This window comes from Rhineura floridana, chromosome 17 (genome assembly GCF_030035675.1).
Source record: "Rhineura floridana isolate rRhiFlo1 chromosome 17, rRhiFlo1.hap2, whole genome shotgun sequence".
In the NCBI taxonomy this organism is placed as follows: Eukaryota; Metazoa; Chordata; class Lepidosauria; order Squamata; family Rhineuridae; genus Rhineura; species Rhineura floridana.
This window is the reverse complement of record NC_084496.1, coordinates 12,897,195-12,912,410: the sequence shown is the minus strand read 5'-3', so window position 1 is coordinate 12,912,410 and position 15,216 is coordinate 12,897,195. Positions and strand designations below refer to the sequence as shown.

Genomic DNA, 15,216 nt, shown 5'->3' with positions numbered 1-15,216 from the left:
TTTGTGTTTTAAGCAGTTTCTTTTGCCTGCTGGAAATATTTATGTCTTCCTAAAAAAGAAAAAAAAACACCAAAACCATAGAGACTTTGAAAGCCAGCTGGCATTTGCCTTGGCACTCACTTAGCAAGGAATTAATACGCATGAAGGCCGAACTACATTCGGGTCAGAAAAGGCAAATTGGAAGGGCAGATGTCCAAGACATTTTATACACGCTCTGTGGATAAATGGAAAACCGCAGGCTTCAGGCCTGGCAATTCTGGCCTTTTTAAAAGGCTCGACAACTGCAGTAGTCAACTCTGTGTATATGTGCACATACACACACATACACACACACTTTCCACCTGTCTGCCTTTGGAGAGGAACTGAGACAGGAAGAACCCATTTATCAGTCTGGCTGGGATTAGCTGCCATTTTGGTTCCCCTCTCCTCAAACTGCCACCATTAGCAATTATGTGACAGCTTTGATCTGCGGAGCTGGCAGTTTTACAACTGCCACATAATGTTCGTTCCAAGGAATCAAACCTTCAGAGTAGCGGCATCTACACTCTGAAACTCCCTGCCCATTGACATCAGGCAGGCGCCTTTGCTGTTTTGTTTTCTGTGCCCGCTAAAAACTTTTTTGTTTAGGCAGGCCTACCCAGACATGCAATTTTGACTATCTATCTATCTATCTATCTATCTATCTATCTATCTATCTATCTATCTATCTATCTATCTATCTATCTATCTATCTGTTTGTCTGTCGCATGCTGATTCTACTTCTGATTTTTTTTTAGGTCAGCTTGTTTTTTTAACTTTTGAGTTTATCTCAACAAATACTTTTAACAAATATTTTACATTGTTTTATGTAAACCACTGAGAGGTTTAGGATGACTAAAGCAGTATATAAATCTTGTTAAGTTAATAAATCTACCTTGTAGTTGTGCTCTTAATTTCTAATATATGAAGACAGTGGTGGTGAAGCCCATCTTCCATGTCATGTGCCTTGGAAACCTGTTCAAACTGGAATGGGTTCAGAGAAGGACAGTGAGGATGATTAGGGGACTGGAAATAAAGCCCTATGAGGAGAGACTGTCAGAACTGGGCATGTTTAGCCTCGAGAAGAGAAGACTTAGGGGAGACATGATAGCACTCTTCAAGTCCTTGAAAGGTTGCCACACAAAGGAGGGCCAGGATCTCTTCTCAATCATCTCAGAGAGCAGGACATGGAATAATAGGCTCAAGTTGCAGGAAGCCAGATTTCAGCTTAACATCAGGAAAAACTTCCTAACTGTTAGAGCGTTACAACAATGGAACCAATGACTTAAGGAGGTGATGAGCTCTCCAACACTGGAGGCCTTCAAGAGGCAGCTGGACAGCCACTTGTCAGTTATGCTTTAGGTTGGATTCCTGCACTGAGCAGGGGGTTGGACTCGATGGCCTTATAGGCCCCTTCCAACTCTACTGTTCCATGATAAGAACACAGTGTAAGAACCACACTTGCTGGATCACAGCAAAGGCCTAGCCATCTAACATCCTGTTTTCACAGTGGCTAACTGGATGCCTATGGAAAGCCTGCAAGCAGACCAAGAGTGCACCAAGTTTCCCCAGCCATTAGTATTAAGAGGCATTAAGGATGAGCAACTCTCTCAATTTCAGGTTCTCTCCATGTTTCATTTTTCCAGTCTTATGTTTGTTGTCCACATTTCCATATCAGTTTGCAATTTCTTTATTTTTTCAAAAGCCTTCATGAAAATTCATCAGCATTTCATTGTGAATTTCCAATATAGGTATTTGTATGCCACTTTGCTCAATACTCATATTATTGCAGAGCAATTTTGTGGCACGAGCCATCTTATGAAAGACTGGTTTTCCGAGGTATGAACAGTAACAGAACATGCTAGTGTTACAAAACTGGGTGTTCATATTACAGATGTGTGTACTGTGAATTTTAGGGAGGGGGGATGCATGGGAGAAATAGGCAGATCTGTCCATTTTGGTTTCCCTCAGTTTCTCATTTTTCCACGATTAAGGTCAGTTTTCCACACCAGTTTGTAGGTTTTTTTCCATTAAAAAAAGAAGTTGTCATGAAAATTCATCAGCATTTTAGTGCAAACGTCTCCTAATATACACATTTTTGTATGCAATATTGCCTAACGTACACATTTTTGAAAAACAGTTCCCCCTAATATAATGCACTTTTTGTACGTCATTTTCACTAATATATCTATTTTCATACCCACTTTACCTCAGCATATGCATTTTTGCACATATTACTTGGCTGGAGAACTTCACTGCAAAATTTGGAGAATTTCCAGTCTTTGAAGGCTGCCTATATTTGAGTTCCCATACTGTTTCCGTTCCCCATTCGGAAAGGGTGTGAGACAGGGGTGTATTTTATCACCCTATTTTAATCTGTACGCAGATTAATCTGTACGCAGAACATATCATACAGAAAGCGGGATTGGACCAAGATGAAGGAAGTGTGAAAACTGGAGGGAGAAACATCAGTAATTTAAGATATGCAGACGATACCATACTACTAGCAGAAACCAGTAATGATTTGAAGCGAATGCTGATGAAAGTTTAAGAGGAAAGCACAAAAGCAGGACTACAGCTGAACGTCAAAAAGACTAAAGTAATGACAACAGAAGATTTATGTAACTTTACAGTTGACAATGAGGACATTGAACTTGACAAGAATTATCAATACCTTGGCACAGTCATTAACCAAAATGGAGACAATAGTCAAGAAATCAGAAGAAGGCTAGGACTGGGGAGGGCAGCTAGGAGAGAACTAGAAAAGGTCCTCAAATGCAAAGATGTATCACTGAACACCAAAGACAGGATCATTCATACCATGGTATTCCCAATCTCTATGTATGGATGTGAAAGTTGGACAGTGAAAAAGGCGGATAAGAGAAAAATCAACTCATTTGAAATGTGGTGCTGGAGGAGAGCTTTGCGCATACCATGGACTGTGAGAAAGACAAATAATTGGGTGTTAGAACAAATTAAACCAGAACTGTCACTAGAAGCTAAAATGATGAAACTGAGGTTATCATACTTTAGACACATCATAAGAAGACCTGATTCACTAGAAAAGACAATAATGCTGGGAAAAACAGAAAGGAGTAGAAAAAGAGGAAGGCCAAACAAGAGATGGATTAATTCCATAAAGGAAGCCACAGACCTGAACTTACAAGATCTGAACAGGGTGGCTCATGACAGATGCTCTTGGAGGTCACTGATTCATAGGGTCACCATAAGTCGTAGTCGACTTGAAGGCACATAACAACAACAAACAACTGTTTTGGAAAGTGTGAATGATTAGGTAGGTTTTTTTAAATGCAAACTGAAACAAATTTCTCCCCCATCCCTAGCATGCTGTCTTTAATCCCAAAGGTTAATTTGTTTATTTATTTTTAAGTAGTTTGACAGCGTTTTTCAATTTTATTCTCGGGGCGGTTTACAAAATGAAGAAACTAATGAAAACAACACATGGACGAAATCCTGCATGAAATAAAGTCAAGCCACAAAAACGGTATCAAGCGCTCAGCAGAACTGAAATAGCATCCAAGAAGCTTGGGGACTTTTTCAAAGAAAGGTCTTTGCCTGGTAATGGTGAGGGTGGTGTTTACTCAGTGGTGAGATGGTCACGGTACTTTCTTCCACAGGCACACTTCTAAAAAATCATTCTGTACATAAACTGCAAACATCATCATCTCTCTTCTTTAGGAGGTTACAAAAGAGCAAACTTAAACCTTGCCCATCAAGTCTCATTTAATAATCCTTAAAACCGATTGCTTATGAGCAAAAGGTGCAGCAGAGTAACAAAAGTTTCCTTGTGGGCTATGGGAATGCTAGAACTTGAATTCTAAAGTCCCAGCTAGCACTCGGCTCCCAAGAGCTGCTGCTGTGACATCAGAGCAGTTAAGCCAATGGCATCAAAATATGTTTGATCAATAAGACAGGAAGGATCAGCAGACAAGGAGGGGACTTGCATCTTGGAAAATCTCACTACCAGGCAGGAATATTTATTCTAAATTTCTGTGATACCAGAGACATCTGAGGCAAACGGATTAAACTTGTGTCATCTTGTGTCCTTGCAACCAAGATAACTATCGCCCCCAAAAATGAAAGCAATGAAGGAAAGTTAATGACATCACACTAAGGGATACAAACTAAACCTGTCTCTCATGAAAGTTTTCAAAACCTCCCCAGCATGGTGACTTTAAAAGCAATGTCTGATACACTGTGCATTTTTTACACTGCAGGCAAAAATCTGCAGGAGAACTGTTGCTTTCTTTCCTGACATACCATCTCTCTGGGAAGAGGAAGAGGAAGAGGAAGAGGAAGAAGAAGAAGAAGAAGAAGAAGAAGAAGAAGAAGAGTTGATATAGACAAATAGTTTGTTTCACCTCTAAGGCAGAAGTGACATCGTTAGATCTGACAAAATGTACAGATTTCCACTCAGCACAGTCAAGATGTAATAACAAGCCAAACTCACCATGGCTGGCTTTCAAAGGAAGGGTACACTAGAACATCCCACAATTTAAAGAAAGGAAGGAAGGAAGGAAGGAAGGAAGGAGGAAGAAGAAAGAAAGAAAGAAAGAAAGAAAGAAAGAAAGAAAGAAAGAAAGAAAGAAAGAAAGAAAGAAAGAAAGAAAGAAAGAAAGAAAGAAAGAAAGAAAGAAAAAGAGGACATTATCATGAAGTACTAACCTGGGTTTCCAAGCCTTTGTAAGGATTGAGAGGTTGATCCTGCAGAAATAATACAGAGGGAAAGTTGGGTTACTTTCAAAAGGCCAACTGTAAGTGGAGACATTACTACCACCACCACCACCACCACCACCACCACCACTACTACTACTACTACTACTACTACAACTACTACTACTACTACTACTACTACTACTCTTCTATCCTGCCCTTATTCACAAATGCTCAGGGTGACAAAGAAGCATAACAATACTTTTTTTCAAAAAGAAATATTTAAAACATTTAAGAGCATCTACATCTAAAAACCTTAAGGACATCTCAAAGAGGTGTGGGGAACCTCAGGGCTGGGGGCCGAATGTGACCTTCCTGGCCTCTCTGTCTGGCCACCTCCCTCACTGGCCCTGCTTCATCCCCTCCCTGGCTGTAACGTGTCCTTGAGCTCTGATCATGCCTCTTGCTTCTCTGGATGGTGGGCAGAGAGAGGCACACAAAGGTGTGTAGAAACGAGCCTGCTGTAGAAAGGCAAAATTCACATTTGTTGCTCTGCCCACTTCTTAAATAAATAAAAATAAATAAATTTAATTTATGTGTCGCCTATCTGGCCAATGGCCACTCTAGGCGACGTACATACAATAAATATAGCAGAATACAGTACAAATACAGTGAAATAATATAAATTATAAGAGCAAGCAATACATAATAGGAGGCATTTAAAACAGAAGAATATTAAGCCTCCCCAAAAGTCCTGAAAGCCTGCTGAAAAAGCCAGGTCTTTAAGGCCTTGCGGAACATATTCAGGGAAGAGATGTGCTGAAGATCTTGTGGGAGGGAGTTCCAGAGGGTGGGGGCCGCCACTGAAAAGGCCCTCTCTCTAGTGCCCGCCAACCTAGCTGCTTTGGTTGGCGGGACTGAGAGAAGGCCTTGTGTGGCCGATCTTGTCAGGCGGCATGATTGGTGGCGTTGTAGGCGCTCCTTTAGATAAACTGGGCCGAGACCGTGTAGGGATTTAAAGGTTAATACCAACACCTTGAATTGGGCCCGGAAAACAACTGGAAGCCAGTGTAGATCGAACAACACTGGCGTGATGTGGTCCCGGCGACGACTGTTTGTGAGTAATCGAGCCGCCGCATTCTGAATAAGTTGTAGTTTCCGGACCGTTTTGAAGGGTAACCCCACGTAGAGCGCATTACAGTAATCTAATCGAGAGGTGACCAGGGCATGTACTACCAGTGGGAGCTGATGAACAGGAAGGTAGGGTTGCAGCCTACATATAAGGTGTAGTTGGTACCAAGCTGCCCAGCTCACAGCCGAAATCTGAGCCTCCATGGACAGCTTGGAATCAAGTACAACCCCGAGGCTGCGGACCTGGTCCTTTAGGGGTAAGCTCACCCCATTGAACTTCAGGTCAACGGTTCCCAACCTTCTCTTGTCCCCCACGAGCAGTACCTCGGTCTTGTCGGGGTTCAGTTTCAGCCTATTCCTTCCCATCCATCCACTCACGGACTCCAGGCACTTGGACAAGGTCTCCACAGCCAACTCTGGTGAAGATTTAAATGAGAGATAGAGCTGAGTGTCATCCGCATATTGGTGACACTGCAGCCCAAATCTCCTGATGATTGCCCCCAGCGGCTTCATATAGATGTTAAATAGCATGGGAGAGAGGATAGAGCCCTGTGGCACACCACAATTGAGAGGCCAAGGGTCTGAAACCTCCTCCCCCAATGCCACCTGTTGGTACCTATCAGAGAGAAAGGAGCGGAACCACCGTAATACAGTGCCTCCTATTCCCAATCCCTCTAGGCGATATAAAAGGATACTTCCCCTCCTCAGTCTAAAAATGGGGTTGTATCCAGTGCTAGGTCCTATTATACATGACTAACAGGTGCATTAATTTCAGTGGGTCTACTCTGAGTAGGACTTAGTCGAGTACAACCCAGGACTGAATGTTCAGCCAGGACTGATGTAAATAGGCGCAGACGGAATGGCCGAATCCCAGATTTTATCTAGGTCAATGTGTGTTGGAAATAACTGACACACCAAGGCCGAATTTGGGCATGATCCCCTTGCATGGGTGTTTCAAGATGCTGCTGGTGGGGGCAGAACAGACCTCCCGACAGGATGGCACCTGCAGGGTGCCCTCTTCTGCAGAACACAGAGATCAGGTCGGTACAATCTTTTAGTACATGGGGGTTGGTTACACAGAAGAGGCAACGAACCAGGAAACTGAACATCCACAGTAATTCAGAAATTTATTTCTAACGGATGGGTCCCACTTTGGGAAGACTACTAGGAGATCCAACAGAGGGGAATTTCAGAAGCATCCCCATCTCCAAAAAGTACAAAAGTACAAAAGAAACATGTACACTTCTGAAAAACATATGTCCTTGATGACTGCCGACATGACTGCAGAGTCTCACTTTCCGTAGCACCCTTGCTTAATTGGAAAGCTTAACGAAGTGAAACCAGGTCAGTGATGCTCTCTCTTTCATTCATCATGTCTGTCAAAATTAGAAGGCGCTTCTGTTTACAGCAAATTTCTGCCTGTCACTTCAGACGGCCCCCACCCCACCCCCACCGAGATGAAGAATTTTAACATTGGTCATTTCAGCTATCTGCAGATCTATTCCTGAAAAGCCACAGGCAAAAAGGTCCATCTTCAGGTGATGGCTGAACACCAGCAAGCCCCAACAAAAATATGGAGCTTTACTTGAAAGAAAAGCTTCTGAAAAGAATTCAGTCCAGTTTTTACTATTGGCCCTGGCAGGACCAGCGTCAAGGGTTGGCATTGCTGGGCACCTGCAAAGCCCCACACCCCAGCAGAGGGCCCAGTGTTGTCCCTAGATTGGGACCAATCAAATGGCCAGCAAGGAGGAAATGGGCCAGCTCAGGGGCAGACCCCTAGTGAGGACATCTTGCACCAAAGGGCTCCCCAAACCCTGGGTGCTGGCAATGGTCATTAAGGCTGCTGGTAAACCATTCCATTGTATATTGGTTAAGTAGCTGTCAGGCCTTGCTGACAGCTAAGGAGGACAACATGAAAGATAAGGGTGGGGGAAATTTCATGTGCCCCCCAACTATAGATAAAAGATATAAAAAAAATCTATACTTGGTTTCTGGCACAGAACTTGCCTGTCAAAAGGAGGAATAATTAAACTATTCACTGCATTGGGTATCACCGTTACATTGTTATGATAAAGTTGTCAAGAACTATTCATTGCTAATTTGATTCTGAACTCTGAGCCAAGGAAGAGGCTGACACTATAAACCATACTTAACTCAAAAGCTCTGCTCATGAAATAGAATCGCTGCTCCTCCTCAGCCCAACCTGTCAATTACAAAGTTCTGTGTCCCCAAATGCTTTACAATTCTTATCCAATTTATGGACCTATTTATGGACCTATATCTAGACTATGTCTTGCTGATCTGAGGAGCTGCCTGCTACAAACAGGCCATAAGGGTCAGCGCCAGCACCTGGCATCCTTGGGCAGCTGATGGGGCCCTAGCAAGGGCCCGCTGCTGACCCCTGCCATGGGCCCTTAAAAAAACAGCTTGGCTTTCTGAGCAGCACCTGGCAGCTCAGTTCATTTGCTCATTTTCCACCATGCACCTGACATCGCCTCACTCTGGGGCATTGTGGAGTGATTAAAATGGTGCCCCCCAAGTGCTGCTCAGAGTGCTATTGCTGCCTGTTGGACATCAGAACAGCCTAGCTGGATCAGGCCAAAGGCCCATCCTCCTCCTAATCTCAGAGTGATCAACTAGACACCTGTGGGTTGCCTGCCAGCAGGACCTGAGTGCAAAAGCACTCTCCCAACTTGTGAATCCCAGCAACTGATATTGAGGGGCATATTATATTGCTTCTGACAGTGGAGGTAGACTTCTTCCAAGGGCCCTTCAAACCAAGCCAAAGAGGAGTGCTTCTCTTGAGGGTTCAGGACAACCAGTTCCTCCAAGCAGGGCATGCACATTCATTCAGAAGTTCCCCCCTTTTTTGTGCTATGCATTGTGTTGTGGCAGCTCCATTTTGGTTACAAACCCCAGACCTCGTGCATGCAAAGCATGCACTCTGCCACTGAGTTATGGGCCCTCTCGCATGATATGGGTGTTACCTTCTCCCAAGTCAGACCACTGATCCATCCAGCCCTGTACTGTCTACTCTGAATGGCAGCAGCTCTCCAGCAAAGAGAAGTCTCCCTCTCTCCCATTGCTATTTTGCCTGCGGTGTTTCAGGAGTAGATTTGCAGGCAGCTGAAGTCACCAAGGTTGTTAACATTCTACATCCCCGCCCTCAGCCACAACAGCAACAAATGACGTATCTATCCAGTCTATTGGGCAAAAGCCTTCACTTATTATGCCATCCTCCATAGGTCCACCAGGAAAGGAGGTTTAGGGCTGCAGTCTTTCATTCAGGACCTTTGGCCCTCCAGATGTTGCTGAACCACAATTCCCTTTAGCCCCAGCAAACATGGCCAACGGCCAGGGATGATGGGAGTTGTCGCTCAGCGACATCTGGGGGGCCAAAGGGTCCCCATACCAGCTTTAGATGTTTTTCATGCAGTAACATTTCCGGCTCTGAACCTTTGCACCCCTAAGCAGTCTTGAAACCGCGGAGCTTACAAGAACGGACCACAACGGCTTCTACTCTGCAATTAAGGAAAGGTTTACACAGACATACACACACACTCTCTGTAAACAGAATTTAGGCTGCTAAGAAAGGGGGGGGGAGAAAGGAAGACAAGCCAAACACCATGGTGCCCGTAGACTGTGTTGTGTGGTTTTGCTCCCCAGGGTTCCACCATTACAACCTTGGCGTGCAGTAATGTTCCTTAAGTGTTAGCTTAACATGCTGCAAGATAACAGAATTCTAGGAGACAGCAAGGGAAATAAGTGGACGCAAAGCCAGGGGTTGCTGCCAGAAAGTTTTGATGCCCTGGAGGAGGCTTGGAGCCTGTCCAACACAGAACGGAGCTGCAGAACTCAAAGGGAATGACTCACATGGAAGGAACGTGTGTACGCATGTGTGTGCGTGTGTGCCCGCATGCGCTAGGGATGTGCTAGAATTCTCTCCAGTTTAGATTTGGTACTGAAGTTTCCATTCATTTCTTTATTCTCTGGTGCTGCAGATTGGATTTTTATGCAGCAATTTTCCATGGCTATTTTTGAAAAGGGATTTTTTAAAGAAAAAAAATCCATCGTGAAAACATCACTATTTCCTTTTAAATTATCAATATTAATAACAGTATTTTGGGGGAGGGGGAAAACGGATTGGCAAAAGCAATGGACAGTGGCCAGAAAGCAAATTTGAATCAATACCAGACTGTTAGTTCAAGGGAATGCTCTCAAAGCGGTACCAACCAAAGTTTCCTATCTCTAGTGTATACACATGCACATGCTCACACACCAAGGAATTTAAAATAATAAAATTGCAACCCCCCTGATATGGAAATCACTAACGTGCTGTTCTGCCAGTGTGGTGCAGTGGTTAGAATACACCTGGAGAGACTTGCGTTCAAATCCCCATTGGACCATGAAGTTTCATGGAAGATAAAGCTATCAATGGCTACCAGCCTCTGCAGGGGGAGACGGCATGCTTCTGAAGACTAGCTGGCAGAATGGGAGAGTGTTCTTGTGATTAGCTCTTCCTCGTGCGCTTCCCATCAGCATCTGGCTGGCCATTTGTGAGGACAGGACACTGGGTGGGATGGGCCACCAGCCTGATCCAGCAGGCTCTTCTCATGCTGACCGGGTGACCTCGGGCCAGTCACGATACCTCGCCTGTCTTGATCTGGCTCATGGGCTGAAGTTGCCCCATGACATCATAATAATGGCAGGTAACTGACAGGTGGACAGCCCCACCCACCTGTCAAAAATGGGTAGCGGGGGGGCAGTTCTTGACCCAGCCCTTGGGCTCAAAAAGGTTCCCTGTTTGGTTATCCAGCCCAGTATTGTTTACTCTGACTGGCATCAGCTCCCCGGGACATCATGAAGAGGTCTTTCCATGCCATTGTCTCCTGCCTTTTAACTGGAGACTCCAGGGGTTCAACCTGGGACGTTCTATATCCCAAGCATGTGCTTTCCCACGGAGCTTTTGGTTTGTTTTTTTAAAAAGGCGAGCAAAAGGGGTCCTGATAGAGGCGTATGAAATTACTCCTTGTGTGCAGAAAGCTGATACTGAGAAGTTTCTCTCATAATACTAGAACTTGGAGCCATTCAACAAAACTGAATGTTAAAAGGTTCAGGATCACACAACACAAACTTAAACCACGGAATTAGGTTTTACAGGATGTGGTGATTATAAGAGGACTGGAGAAATTCATGGAGGATAATAAGGCTACTGAGAGCCAGTGTGGTGTAGTGGTTAAGGTGTTGGACTACGACCTGGGAGACCAGGGTTCGAATCCCCACACAGCCATGAAGCTCACTGGGTGACCTTGGGCCAATTGCTGCCTCTCGGCCTCAGAGGAAGGCAATGGTAAACCCCCTCTGAATACCGCTTACCATGAAAACCCTATTCATAGGGTCGCCATAAGTCGGGATCGACTTGAAGGCAGTCCATTCCCATTTTCCAATAAGGCTACTAGCCACAGTGGCTATGTTCTACCTCCACTGTTGCTGAATACCAGTTGCTGGGAATCGCACGTTGGCAGACCACTGTCACAGTCAGGCTCTGCTTATTGGGCTTGCTATAGCCATCTGGTTGGCCAGACAGTGGACTATGTTAATCAAGTCATTGCTGGACCCTATACATTTACATACGGCAGTCAGCAGATGCGCAGAATAGAGTGGCGAGAGCAAAGCTATGATAGACCAAGATGGAGGGCAATTTTGCGCTGCGTGTGTCATTTCTGGTGGAAGGCTACTTGTAGTTCTGTGAACACTGCAATTTCTGCAGCCACAGAAGTAATAATAATAATAATAAATAATAATAAAATTTTATTTTTGAGTCGCCTATCTGGCCGAATTAACGGCCACTCTAGGTGACGTACATTAAAAAATAAAATACAATATAAAACCAATACAAACCACACTCGATAATTAAACTAATCACCCCTCTTACATCAATCAACAGCATTGAAAACTAACCCACCCCAGAAATCCCGTAGGCCTGCCTGAACAGCCAGGTCTTCAGGGCTCGGCGGAAACCTATCAAGGAGGGGGCATGGCGAAGGTCGAAAGGAAGGGAATTCCAGAGGGCGGGGGCCACAATAGAAAATGCCCTCTCTCTGGTCCGCACCAGCCTAGCTGTCTTAACTGGTGGGACCGAGAGAAGGTCTTGTGTGGCTGATCTCGTCAGGCGGCATAATTGGTGATGCTGGAGGCGCTCCTTCAGATAAACTGGGCCGAAATCGTATAGGGCTTTAAAGGTTAATACCAACACCTTGAATTGGGCCCGGTAAACAACTGGTAACCAGTGTAGATCTACTAACACCGGAGTGATATGATCACGGCGACGGCTGTTCTTAATCAAACGTGCCGCCGCATTCTGTACCAGCTGTACCAGCAGAGCTTTTGACCAGAAGGAGGTAGAGAGATGTCAGCCTCTGGCCTGATCTTGTCTTTGTATATCACTTGGAAGCCCTCTACAACCACAAGATGTGTCGAGAAAAGAATGCAGATATTCAGCAGCAGGGAAAAACATGCAGAGATTGCCGGTTTCCTTAGATGAAGCCGGCGTCCACAGGCCAATTCCCTCCCCAGCGGTTTTCCTCCCAAATGAGATAGTAGGAAACACTCCCTCTTTCTCAGTGCCCCATAAATTAGAGGGCGGGGGGGAGGAAGAGAAGCAGGATTTGCCAAAGTCCCTTGCAAAAGGATATTACCCTGAGGAGGGATGGAAGGAGCTGTCACTTTCTGTTCCCTCATTTTCCCATTCTTCAATTTGGTTCTCCACATTTCTGCATCAATTCGCCGATTCCCCCCCCTAAAAAAATCCTCGTGAAAATTCTCCAGCATTTTAGTGAGAATTTCTCCCACTAAACACATCTGTGTATGTGGTTTCAACTAATGTACATATTCTTGCAAGCAATTTTGCCTGATGCAATGCATTTTTGCACGTTATTCTCATTAAGATATTCATTTTTACGCATACTTTCCCCCAACATATGCATTTTTGCGAACATTGCTCGGCGAACTGCATCGCGAAATCTGGCAAAGTGTGAATTTCAAAGGATGCCTGTGTTCCTATGTTGTTTTGAACAGGGCGAATTTGACAAATTTGGCTTTAAATGTGAACTGAACTGAATTTCTCCCCCACCCCTAGCCCCTCTTTTCATCCTCTCCTGGCTCCCAGCCCTTCCCACCAAAATGGCAACTGGGAAACTGTTAGTGGGAGTCGTGAGAGATTGCTGATATAAACTTCCCCTTTTTATTTCCCTGCTTCAAATTGCTGGATCAGGGACTAGACCCTGGGTAAGACTTTCCTCGCATTAAGCTCTTCTGCCTGCCAAGCTGGCAACAGATCTGTGCCATGAGTGGGGGGGGGGGGAAATGTGTGTATTGCCCCACTTTTTTAAAAAAAAAAAGAGAGCACATACAAGGTTTTCACACCATAAAAACCCTTGCAAGAATAGCTTCTTTCTCTCCATGGCTGGAGCCGTTCCTGCTCAATTTGGGGCTGGTTGCGGCTGAAGAACCTGCAAACAGCCTTGGCACCCAGTGCCTCACTTCCTGTCTAATGTGCAAAGAAACCCTGCATGTCACAAGCTGACGCAGCAGTCATTTGTGCGGCTGTCAAGTAGGAAGTTATCACATCTTACAGGGCAAAGGAAAGAGGCCCCGCTCGCTCCCCCCCCCGCACTGTAAGAATGCACTGTTTAATCAAGCGAAGGGGGGAGGGACACTCAATTCTTGTCACAAACAGGAAGGCTGAAATGAAAAAAAAAAACAGGGGGCAAGCATTTCAGAGTACAGGGCATCCTCGAGCACTATTGCAAAGGAACAGCTGGTGGAAAAGCACATCTTGCAGGCACAGTGGATGCCTTTCAAGGATGGGAAGCAATGGCGTTGGTTTCCTTCCCCCCTCACACACACACACATTTTTTTCTTTTTCCTTCCCTTACAAACATTTATTTCAACAACTTCATTTCCAGTGGCTTTATTTCCAAGAGTTCGCAACCTGGCATCAAATAGATAAAACTCAGGGAGAAAAAATTGTATCGCTGGAGGCAAGCGAGGCTGTCTGGGATCAGCTGTCATTGCTGAAACAGGACAACATGTGATAAAGCGCAGCAGAGGCTCCAGGGTGCGCCTTGACATGAGGGCATTCCTGGGTTGAAGCCGAAGGGCTCCTCCGGATGACCTGCTTATTTGGGATGGGCAAATCCATCTGTTTCAGATTCTCTCAGTTTCTCAATCTTAAATTCATCTCTCTGCAGTTTCCACACCAGTTTGAGAGATGTGAGATGCAGGAAGACTGTTTACATTTTTTAAAAAAATGTTCAGGACAGGAAACATCCAGGCCAGTCCCAAGATGTGTGGCACCTGGAAACAAATGCTTAGAATGGGGCCTATTGGACCCGCTGGGCAGTATTCAATGCTAGTCCTACTCAGAGTAGACCCGTTGAAGTTAATAATAGGTAAACTACGGAATTTACTCCCCCAAGAGGCAGTGATGGGCACCAACTTGGTGTCCATCACTGGATGGCTTCAAAGGAGGATTAGACAAATTCATGGAGGAGAAGGCTATTAATGGCTACTAGCCACAATGGCTATGCTCTGCCTCCACTGTCAGAGGCAGCAAGCTTCTGAAAACCAGTTGCTGGGAACTGCAGGAGGGGTGGGGAGTTCTTGCGGGCTTCGCATTAACATCTGGTTGGCCACTGTGAAAACAGGCTCTTTTTAGGTTCTTAACAGACATGACTAACTTTGATTCAGCTCTCTGCTAACATAATCTCACTAGTCATGACATACAAATATTGCACCAAGGGATGGGCCAATCTATCCGTTATGGGTTTCTCTCTCATTTTTCTAACCTTAAAAGTTTTCCACGTTTCCACATAAGTTTGTGATTTTTTTTTAAAAAAAGTTCTCATGAAAATCCATAAGCATTTGAGTGCAATTTCTCCTAATGTACACCTTTGGTATGCAATTTCCCCTATTATACAAATTTTTGCACAGTTAGTTTCCTGAATATAATGCATTTTTGTATGTTATTTTCATTACTAATAGCATGCATTTTTATCCATATTACTTGGCTGGAGAACTGCACTGCAAAAGTCGAAGAAGTGCAGATTTTGAAGGATGGCTGGGTCTTGGTTCCTGTACTGTTTCAGAAAGTGCTAATTAGGCTACCTGGCTTTTAAATACAAACTGAATCAAATTTCTCCACCTTCCATATTGTTTATTGAGCTTTCATCCTACTTTGCTGGCTCAAAGCTTTACACAGAAGGGAGAGTATGTCCCATCTTTATTTATTCCCATTTGGTCGTGCGGAAGTTATGTGGCAATGAGCAATCATCCTGATTTGCTTGTGGGGGTGTTTGACTTTCCATTAACCATTCATTCATCTGACACTTT

At 44.6% G+C, this 15,216-nt stretch overlaps 1 protein-coding gene across 2 annotated transcripts in view; it reads right to left on the bottom strand.

Moving 5' to 3' along the window:
* Positions 1-15,216, bottom strand: part of XYLT1 (xylosyltransferase 1) — a 305,563-nt gene that overhangs the window by 175,714 nt on the left and 114,633 nt on the right. For both annotated transcript variants that reach the window (XM_061599478.1, XM_061599477.1), the window contains exon 2: positions 4,705-4,743. Coding sequence is in view for 1 of the 2 variants with exons in the window: in XM_061599477.1 (XP_061455461.1) it covers positions 4,705-4,743 (39 nt within the window). In the remaining variant the exon portion in view is untranslated. The remainder of the gene's footprint in view (positions 1-4,704; positions 4,744-15,216) is intronic.